The sequence below is a fragment of the Meleagris gallopavo genome, chromosome 17 (assembly GCF_905368555.1).
Source record: "Meleagris gallopavo chromosome 17, MGAL_WU_HG_1.1, whole genome shotgun sequence".
Classification (NCBI taxonomy): domain Eukaryota; kingdom Metazoa; phylum Chordata; class Aves; order Galliformes; family Phasianidae; genus Meleagris; species Meleagris gallopavo.
The window spans coordinates 8,923,231-8,945,270 of record NC_139420.1 but is presented as its reverse complement, the minus strand read 5'-3'; the positions used below and the strand labels follow the sequence as shown (position 1 = coordinate 8,945,270).

At 40.6% G+C, this 22,040-nt stretch overlaps 1 protein-coding gene across 7 annotated transcripts in view; it reads left to right on the top strand.

Moving 5' to 3' along the window:
• Positions 1-22,040, top strand: part of DEPDC5 (DEP domain containing 5, GATOR1 subcomplex subunit) — a 42,528-nt gene that overhangs the window by 246 nt on the left and 20,242 nt on the right. For 3 of the 7 annotated variants that reach the window (XM_010720279.3, XM_085238187.1, XM_010720273.3), the window contains exons 2-27: positions 263-380; positions 1,141-1,228; positions 1,879-1,925; positions 2,425-2,510; positions 3,266-3,349; positions 4,011-4,060; positions 4,281-4,350; positions 4,657-4,735; positions 5,677-5,738; positions 7,172-7,241; positions 7,620-7,692; positions 7,937-8,040; positions 8,288-8,362; positions 9,250-9,384; positions 9,834-9,895; positions 9,983-10,056; positions 11,228-11,297; positions 11,669-11,705; positions 12,441-12,561; positions 12,849-13,072; positions 14,596-14,799; positions 15,025-15,160; positions 16,729-16,826; positions 18,896-18,961; positions 20,229-20,412; positions 21,235-21,395. In XM_010720279.3, coding sequence (XP_010718581.2) covers positions 323-380; positions 1,141-1,228; positions 1,879-1,925; positions 2,425-2,510; positions 3,266-3,349; positions 4,011-4,060; positions 4,281-4,350; positions 4,657-4,735; positions 5,677-5,738; positions 7,172-7,241; positions 7,620-7,692; positions 7,937-8,040; positions 8,288-8,362; positions 9,250-9,384; positions 9,834-9,895; positions 9,983-10,056; positions 11,228-11,297; positions 11,669-11,705; positions 12,441-12,561; positions 12,849-13,072; positions 14,596-14,799; positions 15,025-15,160; positions 16,729-16,826; positions 18,896-18,961; positions 20,229-20,412; positions 21,235-21,395 — 2,518 coding nt within the window. In that variant the 5' untranslated portion in view covers positions 263-322. The remainder of the gene's footprint in view (positions 1-262; positions 381-1,140; positions 1,229-1,878; positions 1,926-2,424; positions 2,511-3,265; positions 3,350-4,010; positions 4,061-4,280; positions 4,351-4,656; positions 4,736-5,676; positions 5,739-7,171; positions 7,242-7,619; positions 7,693-7,936; positions 8,041-8,287; positions 8,363-9,249; positions 9,385-9,833; positions 9,896-9,982; positions 10,057-11,227; positions 11,298-11,668; positions 11,706-12,440; positions 12,562-12,848; positions 13,073-14,595; positions 14,800-15,024; positions 15,161-16,728; positions 16,827-18,895; positions 18,962-20,228; positions 20,413-21,234; positions 21,396-22,040) is intronic. The other 4 variants (XM_010720281.3, XM_010720277.3, XM_010720275.3 and 1 more) reach the window with 3 other exon arrangements.

The window sequence follows — 22,040 nt, the reverse complement described above, 5'->3', positions numbered from 1 at the left end:
TGAAAAAGTACGCTATGAAAGTCGTGCGCTGAAATAGCGCGTGGGGCGGGTGAGAGCAGCGGGACGGGATGTTGGTGATGCGAGCCGTGAGGGTCAGCGCTGTGTGGCACTGGTGGGTCTGGGTGCTCCCTGCCTGCCTGCAGCACGGCGCTGGGCTTCTTCTGACGTAGAGAAGTTAAACTTAAGCACAGACGCCGCTGCTCACAGAGCCACTGAAAAACGGCTGTGCTGAGGCCTGTGCTTGCTCTTGTTTCTGCTGCAGATGTGTAGGATGTCCTCCGCCCTTTTTACTCGAAGTAACTGAGAAGGACGGGAGCTCAAGATGAGGACCAACAAGGTGTACAAGCTGGTCATACACAAGAAGGGCTTTGGAGGCAGCGGTCAGTGTCTTGGTTTACAGTAGTGAGACCCACACTTACTGTTATTGAAAGCTCTGAGATATGTATTGCTCTTTTAACAAAGCAGTGGAGGCAGAGCTTGATTGCAATGCTGCCAGCTGCAGTGTGGAACGACCTGTCCTAACAGTAAGATACAGCAGAATAAAATCACTTTTATTTTTCAGAACAGAATGGAATTCCACCTGTAAAATACAATTCCTTCGTTCTACTTCTTTTCCTTTTGTTTTCTCACTTTTTCTTTAACTTGTACCTCGGTCCTTCTTAACAAAGGAGTGACAGACATGTCAGTGAGTTTCTGCTGCATGTAGACAGGTGTAGGAACAAAATCTGTGGTTTTGTGAACTCAGAATGCTGTTTATTTGCTTACTTTCTAGTTGTAGACTTAAAAGCACTGCATGGTACTGAAGTTTATTAGCAAGATTCTGTAGATACCTGAATTCCTGCTGGTACTCTTTATATGTAAAATACAAAAGAAGATTGTATTGTGTAGTGAGGGCATGCTCTTTTGCTGAATAGCTCTTTCATAAAAGTCCTTTGATTTGAAAGAAAAGCTTTTGCTCACAAGATTGTCCAGACTGAAGTGGCTGTAGGGGTGTTGTTCTGTAGTGAACGTGATACATCAGTGATGTGTTAATCCTAGGCCAATGAATTTGTGTTAAGTAAGTAGGTGTGTATAAACATACAAGTGTCTGGGTTTGGTATTTGTTCATTGTCATGTTCCTCATTCGCTTATGTTTTGCAGATGATGAACTGGTAGTGAATCCTAAAGTATTTCTTCAGATCAAACTGGGAGATGTTGTGGAAATTGCACATCCCAATGATGAATACAGGTGAATGCTGATAAGTCAAGTGTGGTTAGAGCACTGAAAGGATGTGTTGAAGTGCAGCAGGTTCTACACTGAGAGGCTTTTTTTCAGCATCTGCTGTGTTTTTTTTCTCAATGGAAGTAAAATAAACTGTAGCAGGAGCTCTTGCTCAAAGCAAAGTTTGTGTAGTCCTTCATGCTTGATGTTTCACTGGGCAAGTAGCACCTGGAGGTCAGTGATGGCTTTATCTTCACAGAGCTGTCATTAGCTAACAATTATTCTTCCATCTGTAGTATCTCCAAGGCAAAACTCAAACTTCTTGGTTTGCAATATAAACATAAAACTGCAGTCTGAAGTTCATCCTACAGCATATATTGAAAAAGCAGGAGCATAGCTATGTTAGATTCTGAGATGATCTTGTATGTCTTTGTTTCCCATTTAGAGTGTCATCTTTATCTAAAAAGTACCTTGTAGTTGTAATAGGTATAAAGAACAGCATGGGGTGACAGGCAGAGAGTATTTTCATAGTGTATTGAAACTTTCCAGAAAGCGGTAATGTTTTTGTTCAGCTTATTCTGTTCTCTGTGATCCTGAACAGTTTTGATATCGATTTAACTGGAGTACACTGTTGGTACCTCAACTTGTCTGCCTTTTTTCTTCTTTCCATGCTGCAGCCCTCTGCTCCTGCAAGTGAAATCACTGAAGGAAGATTTGCAGAAAGGTAAAACCCTAGACTTGTGAAGTGCACAGTAAAATCATAGACAAAGACTGTGTGGTTGGACTTTAAATACCTGCATTACTCAACTAATGTAACTTTTAAAGAAGCTGAATGCTTTGTTTGTCTAGGATGGAAGGATTATCATTTCCATCAGAAAATGAACTTCACTAGCCAATTTTAATTCTGCTTTTGGTTCAGTAATGTTGAGTAAAGTTTGGAGGGAAAAAAAACCAACAAACTTAAGCCTTAAATTTTTGTATCTGCACTCTCTGTATGTCTTCTCTTCTTGCATTCTTCTTGCATTAAAGAATTCATACTGAACTTTGTGTTGATCCCCATTGCTTTGATTTTAATGAGTCTTAGTGGGCAATAATTGAAAGAAGTTACTGTCTTTTGTTGAGGCCCTAAGTGTTTCATGATGACCTCATTATATTGCTTTTGTACCTGTAAATGCTTGACACTTTCTGGTTGTGTTCTCTGTCCTTTCTCCTTGCTGTGGCAGAAACGATAAGTGTGGATCAGACTGTTGCACAGGTTTTCCGACTGCGGCCGTACCAGGATGTCCATGTGAATGTTGTTGACCCAAAGGTGTGTGGCTTTCCAATTTTTTTCCATCTGTTAGGTCATATTGGGGCTCTGTAAACTTCCATTTATAGTAGTGTTGGGGGAAAGAAAAAAGCTTTTTTTAATTTTTAGTGGAAGCATCTTTTACCATCGTTCTGAAGAAAGTGAGGCTTGGGCTCTTGCACTGTTTATGTGTTTGTATGGGTCCCTTTCTTCTCTCCCCACTATCTCAACATTCCTTTTGAAGTTTTTGGACCTGGTTGATAAGAATTTAGACATTTCAATTACATTTTCCTTCTAGCAATTCAGAATAACTCAGCAGAGGGAAGAGAAACTCGTAAGTGCCCCGGTCCAAAGAAAAGCCATGGATTTTCATTATTTGATATTAGAGTACCTTGTAAAAGAGGCATCTCTCGTAAATGTCCATCTGTATGAAGAGCTTCAGTTGGAGTTGTTATTCAATACATGACAAAAAATATGCAGGAACTGCATTTCCTTAATGCTGTGAGGAGTGGAATTTGATTTTTGTGCTTTTGGTTTGATCTGAGAGTTGTAGTACAGATAGTCTTGGGTCTTTTTCTGTGATGCAGTTTTGTTTCAGGTACGTGCACAACTTTGGTGGCTGTTCATATGGGATTTCCTCTTTGTCTTGCAGCTGTTGGCAGTACTGACTTGCTTAGAACAGCCCTCGATGTAACATTTGGCTCTTAGCAGAACAGAAAGGTGCTGTGTTGGAAACAACAATAAAATCTAATCAATGCTTTTCCTCTATTTCCCAGGAAGTGACCTTGGACTTGGTGGAACTGACTTTTAAAGATCAGTATATTGGCCGTGGGGATATGTGGCGACTGAAGAAAAGTTTGGTAAGGCCCATGCTGCCCTCATTGTAGGGTGGAGGTGATTTTGAGAATATTATAGACGTTTTTCTTTGCTGACTGTAGAAGAAAATAAGCTTTTTACAGAGAGAGATGATGATCAGTGTCAGCAGCTCCTGTGGAACTTCAGCTTTAAGTGGTATGTTAGTGTTGGAGAAGTGTATGTAAATAATGAGGAAAAAAAATGACACTCCCATAATTTCCTATTCTGTTGCAGTAATGTTAGTTACTGCTTTGGATACTGAAAATGCTGCTTAGTATTTTTTTTTCTCATGTTCTGAATTTTAATGGTTTACTACCTTAGGAAGGAATTGAATCCAAATGTCTTTCAAACAGAAATGCTGCAGTATTCTCTCTCTGATAGTACTGCTTAATAAGTAACCATCAGATTTTTATTTTTTTTGTTTCTGCATCTGAAGCACAGTTTTTGACTCCTATAGGAGCAGTGAATTAGAGAGAAGAATCCAGTCAATTTCAGCTCCTATTAAAAATTGTTTTCCATGCTGCATTTGAGAGGTTCTGGTTTTCATGTTTTTATGGCCCAAGTCTGGTGCTTGAGCACTTTGCTTGCTTGTTTGTTTTCTTTGCTAATCTGTCTGCTCTCTCAAAGCCCACTGTTCTGTTAACACCTGTAACTGTTCTTTCATAGGTCAGCACGTGTGCATATGTCACCCAGAAGGTGGAATTTGCAGGTATCAGGTCAGTGTGTTATGTTCATTTTTTTCTGGATATGGGAAAATTAGAGAGCAGCACAGAAACCTCTGCCCTCAGAGCCAAGTGTGAAGAGAAGTGCTTTAAGCTTAGCTATGTTTGTAGCGTTTCCAGCTATTGGTGAGAAATATACAGTTAGGAAAATGTTGATTCTGTGATCTTCATATTCACTCTAGTTAATAAATATTGTGCACTTTTTTTCTTCCAGGGCACAAGCAGGTGAGCTGTGGGTTAAGAGTGAGAAAGTCACTTGTGGATACATCAGTGAGGACACACGGGTAAGATTTTGGAGAGTAAAGAAAAAGAAGTCTTTTCTCTTGCTAGCTTTTTGTTAATTCTATCCTGCTGACGGATTTGAATGGATCACATGAGCTGGTTTTGTAGCGAGTTGAAAAATGGCAGCAAATTCAGGGGAATGAGTGATCAGTGAAGTTCAACTGTTCTTCACTGATTGCTCTTCCCTTGGAGGGGGAATTCCTCACAGTGCATTGGGCACAGTCATATCAGTTACTTGGTAATTAATTTCCACATTTGGAACTTGTAGTGAATGTACCTTGTTTGAAAGATGTTTAATTCCCCTGCAGGTGGTCTTCCGCTCCACTTCTGCCATGGTTTATATTTTCATCCAGATGAGCTGTGAAATGTGGGATTTTGATATCTATGGTACGTGTTTAACTGGCTTGCCTGGTTGTGATTGTGCATGACTGCAGCTGTCCTTTCTGCTGCTACTAGAAAACAGCCACTATGATACCTTTCTACCACTTCTAGAAAACTAAAATATCCCACCTTTGGTATAGGCATTGCTCTGAGGTACGCTGTGGTGTTCTCTTAGATCCTTATTCACAGTGCCACGCTTTCTTTCTCCTGGGTGCCCCATAATTTTCCTGTTCTTACTGTAGTGGCTGGCTGCCGTTATCTCAGCTACTAATTCAAAGGGACCAGCTTGAGTATGAAACTTGGAAAGGTTTTTCTGTCTTGAACATTTGGTGATGAGGGTTTGGAACCCTGAAAACAGAAATGAATGGAAGTCCCATGCAAAGAATGTCTCGATACTATAGATTTCTCTTGACATAGGCTGGATGGGAGAGCCCTGCCTTTAGCTCAGGGGAGGGTTGCTAAAAGTATTCAAAATTCAAAAAGTGTTCAAAATTCGAGAGGTTAGAATGAGTTACTTAGCTCTGTCATTGCCCTGTTTTTTTTCTGCCTTAGTTCTTTAGCAGCTCTCTTACCCCTTCCTTTGACCATGTGCTTAGGCATATGTAGCTGGGCAGCTTTTCAAAGCAGAGCAGGGGATCAGTTGTGAATGCTATTTCTAAAAGATAGTACAGATGCTTTCCCAGCATGTTGTAAATGTGTTGGAAGAATGGATGTAAAGGTCAGGTCTGTGTGACAATACAACAGTTTTGTTTAAATCATCTGAAACGTAATCCTGCTTTTAAATCTTTTTTTATGCCCTCTTTAGTATTGTTAGCATTCAGTGTGCACAAAGCAAATTACTCTGCTCTGATCCTAATAAAAAATGACTCCTAGAATCTCAGTGTTAAATACAGCTTGTAATTGAAGTATTTGCTATTGTTTGATGTTTGGGTGTGTTTACTTTGCAGGGGACTTGTACTTTGAGAAAGCTGTGAATGGTTTCCTTGCTGACCTCTTCACAAAATGGAAGGTAAATAGCTGCTCAAGTTCATCCTGTTCTGAAATAAGATGTCAGTGCCATCTTCGTGAATCCATTGAGCTGCCTGTTTGAGGAAGGCCCATATTGTGTCAGGCAGCACTAAGGTTTACAAGAGCATGAGAGATGGCTCCTGGGCATCAGAAGAGTGGTTACTGTAGGTCAGCTGGTAAATCGTGTGTGCAGGTGGCTCCAGTACTGCTCTGTTGTATCTGCTGTGGTGTTGTCTTGCAGTTGGTTGGTTTGGGTGGCAGGTCTGACTGGCCTTAAGTCACTGTATGTGTGATGCAGGTGCAACTCAAGTTTGTTCTGCACAGTCTTTGTTCCAGGACTTAATTCCGAATGGTTCCCTGGCATTATGGAATCCAGTTGTGTTGCTGTCTTTTAGCATGTGGCCACTGGTGGTGTGCAAGCTCTCGGAAGTGGTGTTCTCTAAAACAAACAAACAAAGCCTCGCTATCTTTTCACAGCCAAACAACAAAGAGCCATCTCCTGTTTCAGTGCACGCCTTGGCTCACAGCAAGGTGCAGCTGCTGTTGACAGGGGAGAGGGTAGGATTGGAGGCTAAAATCCTTTTAGCCACGCAGCTGTGGAGAAAGCCTGGGGCAGCAGATTTCTATGGATGTGAATAAGAGAACTGTAACAGTACTCAAGACATACAAAATCTGCAGTCTAAATTGGAAGGATAGCTAGGCAAGGCAAAAGAGCCCGAAACCCTACATGTGTAACATCTGTGCAAAGTATAGCTCATAATGCTCACAAATGTAAAGAACTACAGGTTTAATTCATTTTCATTGTGTTTTTTTTCCCCTGGAGATTTACTGGGAGCACTGCATGATGTGTATAAGGCTTCTGTTCTATTTTTGATACTAATATACCATGTTGGATATGGGCCTGGGTGATCTGGGGGCTCTCAGACCAGGGCTTTTCAAGCTTTTCCTTTTGCAGGGGATGGCCAGTATGCTCTTTCCAGCTCATTAATTCCACTGTGTGTATTAGCACTATAACTGTTCAGTGAGGTTAGTGCCTTGTTTCCGTGGAATTGTTAGGAGCATCTATCTGAACAATAAGAAATAACAGTACCAAATTGCTGTCAGTGAGTACGTTTATAAAAGCAAACAGATTGAATCAGCTGTGTTTTTTTACACAGAAATCTTGTATCCTGGTAACTACAGAGGGGAGTTGCTTTAAGACTAATGGAGGATGCTTCCATTTAATGCACTATAGCCCAGCAGAACAGATTCCTCAGGACAGAGCTTTATGTTATTTCATAGAGGCATGCACAGTCTTTCTGCCTATACATAAATACAGCAGTACACTTTTATCTAGGTCCTACTTGTGAGGTATAGAGGGTGTTACTATATGTGTATCTACTGAGCGTGACCCTTTTTTGTGTGAAAGTTTTTTTTTCTGTTCTTCCCGGACAGGAGAAGAATTGTAGCCATGAAGTGACAGTGGTTCTATTTTCTAGAACGTTTTATGAAGCAAAATGTATAGGTAAGTCAATTCCATATTTTTTTGTTACTGTTTTTAACCTTTCTTCTCTCATCAGAGATTTTTAGTGTCTGGCAAAGACTCTTTCTGCTGTTTTTTATGCCCATGTCAAAAGTGTTCCCTAGCAAGCACAATGGATACACAACCATTGTCATGACAGTACTGCAGTAAAAACTGTACTTGGAGGAATATGTGGCAAATTTTTTTCCTTGTACTCAAGCTGTCACGTTGGTTTAAAAGCAATTTAAATGTTGTGAGGGACAAGTAATATTTATCAGAGATTTTCTTCTCCAGTGGGAGTTAACCATTCCCTGCTAGAAAAGACAATAGGCATTTCTGTATGAGAATGCACTGTAATAGCTGCTGCTGCCTCCATTTCAGATGAGTTTCCTGAAACACATCGTGCATCAATCCGGCAGGATCATGAGGGAAGGTTTTATGAAGATTTTTACAAGTATGTCTTCTTCCCTGTTCTTTCACCTGTCTCACAGTGTGTGTACAACCCTTGTGGAGAACATCGTGTTGTTAGCTGTAGGACCTTGCTAGGAATTAAGATTGTGAAAAACATGTATGTCTGAAAGTGGCAGCACTTTCCATTCTGTGACTGCATGATTTTGTTTGCTATGTTAGTCTTCCCCTTGGGTGTGAGTATGGTTTGTATTCCTTTCATGATACTTACTGAACTGTGCTCTTTCTAGAGTTGTAGTTCAGAATGAGAGACGAGAAGAGTGGACCTCATTGCTTGTGACCATTAAAAAGCTTTTCATCCAGTATCCCGTGCTGGTACGACTGGAGCAAGCAGGTGAAGGAATACCCTTTCCTGGGCTTTTATCCACTTAAAAAAAATTTTTTTTTTGGAAAACTATTTGTAAACTCCAGCTTTGGTTGTAGTCTGATATTGCACTACTTAAGTGCTCTCCTGAGTAAGTTATTTTGCTCAGATCTTTCTGTGAGGTGCACCATTTTTGCCTGTAATTTGTTGAGGTAATAGGCCTTAAGACCAATGCAGTTACAATTGATTTATTTTTTCCTTCTGAACGCTCGTCCAGAGGGCTTTCCTCCAGGTTTCAATTCTACATCAGCACAAGGGAACTACTTGGAGGCCATAAATCTTTCATTCAATGGTAAGTTATGAACAACAGATAAAAATGTTCAGAGGAGGAGCCACTAAAACAGGTGCAAGTAAATGGTTGTGGGCTTCTCCTGCCTGTTCTTTAACACCAGTGAGGAGAGAGAAATATGAAGTGGTTAAACTGTCATTTTCTGCTTCAGAAGAAAGTGTCTAATGTGTGTCTTTGGAAAAAACAGTGACTCGCATAACTGAGTGTTGGGTGGTTCAGGAACCAATGCAGGGCTTTGTTCAGATGAAAACGTTTCTCCTAGCTGTGTGTCTGTGTGCAAACTTCTTGCAATAGAAATTGAATTTTTTAATTCTGTAAGCCTTTCAAAAGCAAGTTGATCAACTGTTCCTTGCTCAAGGTGATCCATCTTTTTTTAGCAGATAGATGGATTTAAGTGTCTGGAAGGAATCCCAAAAGATGTGCTTTTTTGTGACTCTACATCGGATGTTTCTATCCTGTGAATGGCTGTATTTACATGAGAGGGGGAGCACAGCATGTTAGTGATCAGTAATGGCCTTTATGTTATGGTGTAGGAGGGGTTTATGATATAGGTGGGGTTTGCTTGTTTTTGAAGCACTGGATATTTTTGTTTGTTTGGTCTGTGTTTTTTTTGTTGTTGTTGATTTGTTTTTTTTGAGATGTTAGAACACTAAGCATATGAAAAAAGACCCCTTTTTAGGTATCCAGTTCCTGCTTTCTTTTTCTGCCCATACTTGCCATAGCTTTATTTATATTACTGATTGAACAATGCTACGTACAAGTCCTAACTTTCACATGTGCTTTGTGGAAACTTGTTTAATACCTTTACCAATAGAGAGTCAACTCCGTTGCTTTGAGAAATACATCCAGCATCTTTTTTTGATGAAGTACTCCCTGTTTCCTCCTCGTAGTGTTCGACAAGCATTACATAAACAGGAACTTTGATCGGACTGGCCAGATGTCTGTGGTCATCACCCCTGGTGTGGGTGTGTTTGAAGTCGATCGCCTCCTTATGATTCTGACCAAGCAGCGGATGATAGACAATGGTAAATAACCAGTCACTTCTGTGAAGAATAACAGATATATTTGGAAAAGTTCTGCCCTTTTCTTGAGCTGAAATAGTAGTTGTAACTTTTATACTCGGGAAAGAGGGGTCATAACTGGAGGGCTTGTGTCTACACTGTTGAAATGATTTGGTTTTTAGAGAACTTGCAGGTATTGATTTGTTTCAGTGATAGTGGAGCACTTCATCAGTCCACGCAGACCTTCCCCTTGCAGAATTATCCTTCATGATTTATGTTAGTTTAGAAGAAACACTTTGGATATTCCCACAGGTGGTTTGGGTCTGTAGCCATACCATGGGATTGCTCGCTACTATTTGCAGTGCAATCATGTTTTTAAAATCTATTGTGAATACAAAGCATGTGGTCTGTTCTGACATAGTCTATCAGTCCTGAATGGTCGATAGCTGAACTCTGCTGTTATTTGTTTACAGGGATTGGTGTGGACTTGGTATGCATGGGAGAGCAACCACTGCATGCTGTACCACTCTTTAAGGTACTGTTCCTCCCTTCTCTGTTCCTAGAAGGAATGTTACTTTGTGACAGACACTACTGGTTGCTTTGCCTTGACTTCCTCTTACAGCTCCATAATCGCTGTGGACCTGGGGATTCCAGGCTGGGTGATGACTACAATATTCCACACTGGATAAACCATAGGTAGGTGAGCTCTTAAAGTTTTTCAGGAGATAACAGCCTTTGCAAAATATCTGTGCTATGCTTTCTTCTCTGTACTTCTTCTGATTTCTCTTTCTTCTGCCATTGTTTATTTCTGCTGCTCTGCTTGCAAAGCAGGGACAGTAGTCTTGCAGAACTAAGGGTGTTCTTGCAGAACTCTGGTCATTATTTCAATGTCAGATGTGATAGGCAATTTGAAGAGGAAAAAGTTTTGATCTTAAGCTCTCTTTCCAGCTGAGTTGTAGCCTTAAATTATGATTTAAGTAAGTCAGGAAGCTTAGAAAAATTACTGTCACTTCAACTAAATTGATTATTAGGGAAAATAAGTACATCTCCAGTGAATAGTTACAGGTAAAGAGCATGTGAATAGCATGGATAAATATTAAGGCAATTACAGGAAACACAGGCTCAGCTTTACCCCAAGGCATGGTAGGTTTTTTTTCTGCTTTCTGTTAAACATTGTGTCATAATACCCTCTGCTCTTTCTCTACCATTAGAGATCAGAACAAAAGCAGCTTCTACAACCCCTGTTCTGCAGCAGAACTTTTTTTTTTCTTTTAATACTTCGTTTTATCTTCATGCATTGTATGGCTGTCCTGACCAATAACCATTCAAGCGTTGTGTATATCCAGTCTTTTCAAGTAGCTGGAAGGCACTTGGTCCTTTCCTTAGATGAAAGAGCTGTTTGATGGCTTATAACAGGGCAGGATTTAAAAGATTCAGGTGATAAGAACAGATCTTAAAGAATAATTACCACAACTGGGAGGAGATCCTTAGTTTTCAAGCAGTTCATGTGATCATTACTGTCATGTAAATTAGGGAAAGAATCATGTGAACTGTGCAGTACTCTATAGACAGTGAAAGTTGATATCTTCTGTAGAAAGAAGGAAACAAACTGGGGAATGCAGACTTTAATACATTAAGAGGAGGTCAAGACTGAGATTATATGAAATTCTAAGGCTGGTCTTTAAGGAAAAAAGTAGTTTCTCTCTCCTTAACCATCTGCCGGTGTTTTTCAGATGTTGTCTTAGGCAAAGAGAGATAAACCCTTTTTTTCCCTCAAATAACTGGCTCAAATTCATAGGTTGTCTGCTATGTGGTTGTGCAACTATGTTCAGTTCCTAGAAGACAGCTGAACTATCCTGTCTTTCAGTTTCTACACATCCAAAAGCCAGCTTCAGTGTAACAGCTTCACTCCACGGATCAAACTGGCAGGAAGAAAAGTAGGTATCTTTCTGATTATCTGTCAGAAATCATCTCTCAGCCAAGCATCCAATCCTAGCAATGTTAATATTGGAACAGTAGTCACTACATTTCTTTGTTTGAAAGACATTGCAAACAAATCTGTAAATGGATGTTGTAGGGATTGTGCATGAGGGACTAGTTTGTTGGGATCAGTCCGTCCTAGGATTAACCTAGGTGAGAAATGCTTTGTACTTTATATAATATAGTCTTTTATACTTCTGACATGGTATGGCTGCTTCAGTGAGCTTGAATTTGATGCTTTATCACACTGGGGTATTTCCTTACAATATGCTGACTGTTGTTTTTTTCCTTATTTCTTCCTTCACAACTCCTTTGTTGGACCCTCCAGCCAATGACTGAGAAAACAAAAAATAGCCGAGATGCCTGTGAGTAATCCTCTTCTGGAATGATCTATCACATTGTCTCCCTAACTAACAAACAGCTGTAGTAAGACTGACATTAACAGCAAAAACATTTCTGATGAGATGCTGGAAGGGACAATTATTGCAGAAGAACTTGAAAAGCACACAGCTGTTACCCAGGATGTTAATATATGATTTGCATTCTAGACAAATAACTACAATGGAGGGAGGCAGCAGTTTCTGTCCTAGGTGCCTGTCACTGGCTAGAGAAATAGGTGGGCCAGGCTGTGTTTGCACTGCCATTCATGAGAAGTGCACAGGACTACATTTGCTGGCTTGAGGTGCTGTCAGTGATATGGCCATAGAATTGCAGTGGAAGAAGCCTGCATTCTGCTAATACCACCTAATTTCAGGAATATGTGTTCTAAAAGAGAAGTTGTCATTTCTTGCAAAGATGGTTTTAAAATATGCACTTCTCTCTTGAAGTGATCCGAGGCATCTGTTTATACAAGAATTGGTTTATTGAGTACTTAATCCCTTGGCTGTATGTGGGAAAGATACTGGGGCCTTAGCAACTCAGATTCAGAGGCACAGACATTGATGACTGAGTGAGCATCCTTTCCAGCTCTTCTGCTCATCATTTTTACACGCAGTTTCTTTTGGAAGAGCTGTTTCTTAGAGGTGTGAGTTGGATGCTTCTGCCCTGCAGTTCTTGAGCATTCTTGAAGGCGGTTCCAGAACTGTATGATTTTATTTCAGCATTAGGAGCTCCAAAAGATGCTGAGAACGCCCTGCCCATCCAGGTTGATTACGATGGCTATGATGCCCAGGTGTTCAGACTACCAGGTCCATCCAGAGCTCAGCGCTGCACCACTTTTAGGTAAGAGGACTGTGAGTGTACCAGTTTGAGAGCAGTGATGTTCTGGTGTGTTTCTTGATGCATAATGTACTTGGAGAAATATGGGGAGAGTGTGAGCTTACTGCATAATGCACCAAGTATTTTGTATCCAAATAGCCGAAACGTAGAGGTAGCTTCCTTTTAGTCGTCTTTTTTTTGCACTCAACTGTTGAGTCTTTTACATGACTTGAGCTTGTTCAAGCCCCTTTATAATTCTGGAATGAATTCTCCCTTTTTTCTTATTACTGCACGTAACTATTTCTTTTCAGCAGATCCGTGAGGGAGAGAGAAAGTCGTACCAGAAAGAGCTCTAGTTCCTATGATGTCTCATGCAGCCCTTCTCTGCAGAGCCGCACGCTGCCCCCAGAGGAGGTGAGGAGCCAGGCTTCTGATGACAGCTCACTGGGCAAGATCTCCAACATCCTGATGATCCCACGACCTCACCTGCATCAGTATGAAGTCAGCAGCTCTTTGGGCTATACCAGCACCAGAGGTCAGCCTGAGGCAGATGGAAAATACCTTAGGTGGTGAGGGGAAAGAGAAAATCAAAGGTCACGTTGGTCTGCCAGGTCAACACAGGGAAAATGTGCTCACTCTGGCAGTCGTGATACAGCTTTTATGTGTTCCAGCTATGTCTGGGTATGCATTCTCTCTTTATCCTTGTCCATTTCCATTGCATTTCTTTAATTGGCTTGTCCTAAATAGAAGTGTCCCGATACTGATGTGTTCTTTTCCCTTGCCTATTGCTTCCTTAATATTTGACTATTCTCCTGTGCCTATCTGCAAATGTGGACATACACAAGTAAATTTTTATCATCCAGGTCACCTGTAATCTGTGAAATGAGAGCTGGCCTTAGTAATGAGCCCTGGGGGACCCTGCTTGTAACTTCTCTCTATGGTAGTTACTATTGTTAAGAGTCACTTTCTGAGTCCTTCCTTGTGACAGTACTGCTGAGCTGTCTCAGTGTGTTAGCAGTGATGACAGTCGCCCCTTTTTTTACTCTTCTAACTTAATTTTGTTCTTAGTATGTGATAGCTTCATAAGCCCACTTCTGGGTAAATTGCATTCCCCCTGCAATTGCTTGATCAGTAGAATTCTGTCCCTGAAGGCTCTCCATGCTTTTATTTTTCATTTATTTCTGTCTGATAATTTGCCTTCCTATAGGAATAGGATTTACTGGTGTGGACCTGCTATCACATAGGGAACTTTATGTCTCATTTACCTTTTCACGCATTCTCCCCCTTCTGTCAGTTAATGTAAAGATAGATACTCTTGTATTTTTGTTACTCCTTTAGTCTGAAGGGTGGTGTTGTGGCTCAGCTGAGGACGTGCACTGCTTGGGGATGTGTGTAGAACAGGATGGGGAAGGAATGATCAGAGTAACTGGAATTTTTCACATGTTCTGATAAGCAATGTACAGTGCTAAATAAGACTATCCCTTCTCTTGGAGTTTTCTGGTTGTTGAACAGGGCAAATGCTACTTAATCATCTAGTTTGTTCCTCCTATTCCTAAATAACTGCATTTATGTTCTACCTTGAAGAGTAATGACTACCTGCTAGCTTGCTGAGATCTTGTGTCCCAGTGTCTTCTGGAAATAATTTCGTATTTAAGTGGCCAAATCTGAACGTTTCAGAAAATGTATACGTTACTCACTTGTGGCTTCTGCTGTGTCTTTGTGCTCATCTTGAAGTTTTTTGTATGTCTTTTCAGTCTTTTGCTTTGTTTCCTCAGGAATTCTCAAAGCTCTGAGTAATTTTTCATAGTTGACTTAGCATAGTTGGCTTTATTGAGTATAAAGTGACACTATACAGAAATGCTGTAATGGCAAGCGAAACTGTACCCTTTCTTGTTTGTTGCAACTTACAGACTAGATTGAAATTGATTTCAGCATCTCTCCCTGCTTATTCCTCAGCTCTCCTTGTTCCCACTTACCCTGGGGGGTCTTTATGTACTGTAGCAAATCGCTTTCTTTTACTGGGCTGATCTCACACTGACTTTAAGTTGTGCTTTCTAGATGTCCTTGAGAACATGCTGGAGTCTCAGCAACGTGACTCCAGTGCCCCAGGGAGGTTCCATGTTGGCAGTGCAGAATCCATGCTACACATTCGGCCTGGGGGATACACACCCCAGAGAGCACTGATCAATCCATTTGCTCCATCACGCATGCCCATGAAGCTTACATCTAACAGGAGGCGCTGGATGCACACTTTTCCTGTGGGTAAGTCTGTTTCATAGCATGTTACACAGCTAGGAATTTTCTTCTTCATCCAACAAGGGAACCAGTGTGAAATCTGGTGACTTGAAGTACTCTGGTGTAACAGAGGCTGTGCTAGGTGTATGGACTTGTTAAAGCAGAGGTGTTGGCAAAAGGAGTATGAGTGAATGAAAACAAATGAAGAATCAAGGCAGATGAAGTGAATTAATGATCAAACTGTAACTGTAGGTCCATCAGGAGAAGCTATCCAAATTCATCACCAAACTCGACAGAATATGGCAGAAATGCAGGACAGTGGGCAGCAGGATTTGACACACTCCTCTGCTGAGCTGCTGGAGCTGGCTTATCACGAGGCAGCTGGCAGGTGAGGTCCTCAGGATGGATCTGGGTACTCTTTGCAGTAACATCCTTTTCCATTAAAATTCTCTCTATGTTATAGGCTGTCATCTGAAAGTTTAATAATGTGCTGCATCAAATGCAGCATGTACTTCTATTTTGGCTCTTCTGGCAAGTCTGGAAATGGTTTACCTACTCGAGCTTGGGGAAGACAGTAGCTTATCACAGTTTGCAATGCATGAGCAATACAAAGCATTATTAATGGATTCATTCAAATTTGGATTATTAGAGACTGTGTTTAACTCTTGATTCCTTATCCCAGTAGCTGAGACTCATGCCAGAACAGAACATTTTTAAGGATAAGACATAGCTTTGCCTCCCAGTAACTGCTGAACACTTCCAGACCTGTCCATTCATTCCTGTATTCCCTGTGCTCATGAGAAGCCACGATAAACATCAGGAGTGGATTGCAAATGAAAGTACATGTGTTCTCAAAACAATTTTTTCTTAAAAAACAAGCTTTGGTCAGTGTTGGGAATCTGTATTGACTGTTGGCTGTGAGAAGTGAGATCCCAGCGTCACAGGATATGGTTTGGTAGTGGGGAAGCTGATTTTACAGTGAGAGAAATTAGGTCCTTCACTAGATGTAAGCCATTTATCGAGCTGCACAGTTACTCTCCAATCTCCAGATATTCTCTTACCTGGTGTTTGCCTGGTAATTCTTTTATTGAAGACGTTTTGTCTGTCTTTCACTCTATGCTTATTAAATATTGTTTATGAAAAAAACCATTTTGGTATCCTAGACAACTCAGAATTGCCAATAATAATTTATCAATAATTTTGATATTTTTCCTCTTGCCTGTAGAAGTTTGTGTTCCATATTGTTTCAGAATGTGCAAGGTGAGGAGCACATGCTATCCTCTGCCTTCTGAATTTTCAGGGTTTTTATTCCCGTGCTGCCTTTGAACAGTCCTTCAGGAAACTTCAGTCTAGTTTTCTTTCAAGCATTTTTCATTTCTTTTGTAGGGAGGTTGTTATCCTGGCTTACATTGTGTGCTATCCTTTGGCATACTCTCACCCCTTTGTGTGTTGCATAATTTTTACATTATATCATCCTCACAGTCTTTGTGCCATAATTCTACTGTAAATAAAAGATTATTGCCTTCTTATTACTTCATAATGTTTTAAAATTTCTGATCTTAACACTCATGTCTCGTGCTGTCTTATTCTTGATAGTACTTTCTTTGAATCTTTTCATGGTCTCTGTGGATGACACACTCATCCAAAGCAATTTCCTTAGTCTGGAATGCTGACTTTCTGGGCTGTGAAATCAGATTCAGTAAAAACTAAGTTTTTTTCTCTGGGGGAGGCGTATGTGCATCTCTAGCTCTCTACCATTCTGTGAAGACAGTACACTGGTTATTGCTCAGTACTGTTTTTTGTGCCTGCTGCCATCTCTGCAAACATCATTAGGAGGAGCACGGTTGTGAGAGCTCAGTTAGGATGGCAGGCTGGTTGCTGGTAATTAAAAGCATGGAATGTCATGAGTGTGGCAAGTATTTGTGCTGAAATACAGGCTGCTTTGGTTTTCTCTAGGCACAGCACTTCTCGGCATCCAGGTGACGGTGCCTCCTTCCTGAGCTTCAGTGGCACAGAGGAGTATTCCAACGGTCTGGCTGGCAGCAATGGTGCAGGTATAACACAGCAGTGGCAGAGCTTTGTGTTTGGGACAGGGCCCTTATCGACAGCAACAGTAGTGCAGCCAGGAAGCATGGGAAGTAGGTGAACCAGGCATTACACATAAAAGAACCAACAATAGAAGAAACCATTTCCAACTCTGAGGAAATGCATCTTTTTTGATGTATCTCTACTTTCTAGTTCTATATTATAAACCTCAGAATGAAAAGCTGCTCATTGTTGGCATACCATAAACTCTCAGGCAGTAGCTTAGTTCTGTAGTAGCAAAGCACTGATGAGTGGACACAAAAAAAAATAACTAAATATACACTGGATTTGTTCAGAGCTCTTTTTCCGTGTGTGGTTTCCTTTAGATATCATTATTTGCAGTAACAAATTCGAGCATTTCTATTCCATCAGCTTGTATCTTTAAAAACAATAAAGTTTGTCATATCAGGGTTTTGAGAGGATCTGTAAAGCTGCAGCTCTGTTGTGCATGGAAGATTCTGGAATTTAGTACTTTCTGGCATTTCTTCTTGTTACTTAGCAAAGCACTTTCTCCAGATTTTAAGCACTCAGAACACAGTGCTGCTCACACCAAATGTTACTCACATAGCCCAAAATATTTAATCACATTTTAAAGAGTAGGCTCATGTCTGTGCTTTCAGTTGAAGATTAATGCTGTGTTTCTTACCCTACCCAGAGACTTGCCTTAGTAGAAATTGTTCTGGTTTGTTTGTGGATTTTTTTTTTTTAGTCCTGTAACTGGATTAATATGTCCCAGTAGCATTTGGTTGTGTTGCCTGACTATATATATATATATATATATCTTTTGATTTTAGGCACGTTCTTTTCAGATAGGTTACATGGAATTTTTAATTTATCTTTTGTCCTATAACTTTCAGAACTTAAAAAAAAAAAAAAAAAATCTTCAAATTGGTATTAAAAAAAAGTTCACCCTTTGAAATTGCATTTGACTAAAAACAATTATGTTTTTCCCCAATGGTCACACATTGCAGAGTCGTGAGGGTGTTTTGTTAGCAGGCTTAGTTTTCATGTTTGTCTTGTCCTGTTCATGTAGCTGCATTGAAAGTGATTTCCATTATTTCCTTCTTTAGGTTTCATTTGAACTGATTTCATTTTTGTCCTTTGCTTTTTCTGCATTCCAGATAGCAATTGCCAGAACAAAGTCTAAGCTGCATTTCAGCTGCTGGATATAATTTGCTGGATGTACTGTTAAACAACAAACATCCTTGCATTTTATAGAAACATTTCATGGCTGTAGGTTGGACATAAATCATGTATGTGGTGGAGGTTGATCTGTGTCTGTCTTTATGAAAGTCATTATGGGTGCCTTCCCTGACTGAACCCCCTCAGCCATCTGTGGCTGCTGTAGTGTGACTCAGTGATTTGACTTATGTTTCTCCCTTATGGTTTAAGTCATCTATGAAACAGAACACTTATTTTTTTTTTATTTCCAAAAATATGATTTCTCAGTGAATCCAATCTCCTTTGCTGCCCACAGCATGTTTTGCTGCAATGTGTGCTTCACAGTAAAGAACTGCTGCATCTGTTTACACTGACATTCAGTATGGTGTCTCTGTTATCCAGCAGGTGGTAGATGTTGTTCAGAGCAAATAAATCTTGTTGCAATTCCCTAGCTAGGTGGCAGATGGCATCAGTGGAGCTGATGAAAGATGAATGCCAGTTTGAGCCATCTCTGCTGTTTTAGCAGCATCATAATGGAAGCAGATAACCATCCTTTCTGTTAGTAAATGCTATTTAGAATAACAGGTATGATGTTGGTATCAATTTCCTGGATGCATCTGTTCTAAGTCAGGTTTTTTTTAATTGTTCCTTTAAATGCTTGTGGCCTTTAAAACTGCCCGTAATTAATACTTCGGGCTTATTTAGAGTCACTGAACACTTGATACTGGAATTTTACATGACTCGTTTTCTCCCCATTAGTTGTCTTGGTATATATCTTTTTTTTTTTTTTTTTTTGCTATGCAGAATCCTGAGCTCTTTAAAGGGCATGACGTGTAATATTTTAAAAAGTGAAAATATGTATTTTTCTTTCTTATAGGGATGAACCTCAAAACTCAGAACAAGGATTCATCAGAAGATGCTGTCTCTAACTCTCCAGATCCAAGTAAGCAGGAGGAAGGTTTTGGAAAGAATTGAAATAGATGTGAAGATTGAGAGGGAAATGAATAGAGGAATAAGGAGGTGGTAGGCAAGAAACTTGAGGAGCCTGCTTGCCTTTTGGCAGTAGTTTTTTGTGCTGCTGTGTCAGGTTCTCCCTGTTCTGAGTGTCTCACTGATAGAAGTTCCACATCTCTGAATATATGAACTGTTCGTCATCTGTCTGAAATTCCTTTCTTACCACATGCTATTGTATTGAAACCTAAAGTGACGGAATTCTTATCTGCTTCTCAATATGACAGGCTCACTTGGCACAGCCAAATGAAGCAGAAGTAGCACAGTCAGTTTCTGAGTTTGGTATCATTTAGTGAGAATTGTGTACCTTAGTCTAATACAGAAACAAGCACATGACTGCTCAAGAAAACATCTTTATAGCAGATCTTTGTAATTTCCTTCTGCAGTGTTCTTCCCATTAACATCTCCGTAGTAAAATAATTTTATAAGACCTCTGTGAGAAGAACTAGTAGTTGGCCCAGTGCCTTGTTACACATTGCTCGAGGCAGGGTAAAAAATAGTGCAGTAATGAAATGGTGATATGATTTGGTTAGCTTTGGCTTTTCAGTGCCTAGTTTTAGATCTCTGTAATCTTGAATCTGCAACATAACTCCAGAAGATGTGTGGGAAAGGATTCTTTCCAAGTTAATATTTTTCTGGTCTTCCTCTGGATCTGTCTTCTGTTTTTATAACTGTAGAAATACTCCCTTTTGTGCTGCTATACTATTCCAAAAGGAGGCTGGTCTGTCATTCTTTGTCTGCTCATCCCCAACTCCTTCTGCAGTTATCTGGGATGCAAAGCTGGTCTGATTTTTCTTGCTCAGACTTGGAATGTTCTCCTATTTTATTAATAACTTGTAAATGCACCCAACTTGCTGTAATTTTGGCAGAGCAGTGACTATTTTGGCTTTAGCTTTCAATCAGTAGAAAATTAAATGCATTAACTTTGATTGCTGTTTGCATGATGGGATTGAATTAGCACGTGGCACTGCATTGTTTAACAAACTGTCTCTTTCTCTCCCTCCCTTCTTCCTCTCTCACTTTCCTTTTCCCTCCCCACTCCATCCCCTTTTTGTTCCTGTTGTCTTGATGCCAACTCCACACTTGTCCTTCATTCTTAACACTCCTCTTCACATACTTCCATCTCCTTCCGCACCCAATTTTTTCGTGGGTGACCATATATGCCCTGATTGTCTCCCCACAATGATGCAACGAGGCAGTTCTGACACTGTCTGCTCCCCCCGTAGTGCCAGGCTTCTGTTGTACAGTTGGAGTGGACTGGAAATCTCTCACTACTCCGGCATGTCTCCCTCTTACCACCGACTACTTCCCCGACCGCCAGAGCCTGCAGAACGATTACACTGAGGGCTGCTACGATCTCCTCCCAGAAGCTGACATGGACAGGTTTGGCCAGCACCTTTTCTGTCAAGTGTTTTGCATTGAATCCGAGGTGCTTCACAAACACAGTTGATGGGAGAGGAATGCTTTGCAGTTTATACAGGAGAAAAATGAGCTGCTGATATCACTAGCAGCAAAGTACTTGGATTTTTCTCATTTCAGTGGTAATTTTGCACCTTTTCTGATGTTGCCATCTGACAATATTATGTTCTGTGCTTTTTTAGGAATGGTTTGCTTACAAAGTTCTACTTCAAAAAATAACAAAAACCACCAGAAGAACCAAAAGAAGAAATATCCCTTTAGAGCAGGAGGGCAAAGATCAAGAGAGGAAGTAGTTGTAGTAGCACAGCGTAGTGATGCTGAGTCTCTCATCATCCCAGCTGCTGAGTGGTGTTTGAACTGCCTTTAAATCTTTCTCTGCTCCTGAATTCCTGCTGTGGGGAAGAGTGGAGCATTGCCTGCCCACCGGCAGTCTGAGTTCTGCTGAACATGTACAGTCTGTACTGAGATTCTCTGGAAAGTGCTGTAAAAAATGATCTTTGTATTTATTGGAAGTTGTAAGCAAATCTTTTGGACATTTTGTCTGGTACTGGTTTAAAATGAGCTTTCACAGATGCTGGTATTAAGTATTGCCAGGCAGCTAATCATCACCTGTTTACAACAGGATGCATTTTCTCTCCACTTCCTGCAGGTTGCTTTCACAGGCAGAGTGCTTCACTTGCAGAGAGCCCAGTGTGGGAATAAGTCCTCAATTAGGAAACACAGAGCTAAGAATAGGTGTGTGCTCAGCTTCCTTATTCTGCTCTCCTTCTTAACCTTTGTGTTCAGGAGAGATGAGGAAGGAGTGCAGATGACAGCCCAGCAGGTGTTTGAGGAGTTTATTTGTCAGCGTCTCATGCAAGGCTATCAAATTATTGTGCAATCTAAACCACAGAAGCCAGCCACAACTGTGCCACCCCCGCTCAGCAGCAGTCCCCTTTACAGTCGAGGTGGGTGACTTTGGATTGAAAATGAAGTCTTTCTGTCTCTCTCTGCTTCTGCCAGTGCCAGTAACATCCGTGAATCGAACATAGATATTCCTTGAAACCATTGTCATTTTTTTTGTGTGTGTTTCAGTTTCTTTGTTGTTGTTGGTTTGGGGTTGGTTTCTTTCTGTTACATGAAAAAAGTTTGGTGGGGGAGAGCCTGATTTGGGGCAGCACAAATAGCTCAGGTGCTCTGTGAAGGAAAACCCACAGGATTTTTGGAACACAGTAAGAAGCTGGCCTCATTTTCATGATGGTGAACCTAGGTTTAATATGGCCTGGGTGTACTTTGGGTGAATGTATCTTAACCACAATTCATATGGTTACAAGGCAGGCACATCTCTGTTAGATGACAGACTGGAAACTACAAAACTTATGCATCTGAAAGTTAATCTAGCAGTGTTTTTCCACTTTATAATAGCTGTGAAAGTCCCAGGCAGAGAAGTGAAGCTTTATTATCCTGAAACCAGGTGTCAGCTAAACCTAGTTACATTACAGAAGACTGGGAGTGGGATGAGACAGTCTCATATTCAGTGGAGAGAATCTGACTTACTGTTTGACTTTAGACTTCTTTCTGAATATTCTTCAGGCAAGAGTGATACAGTGTCC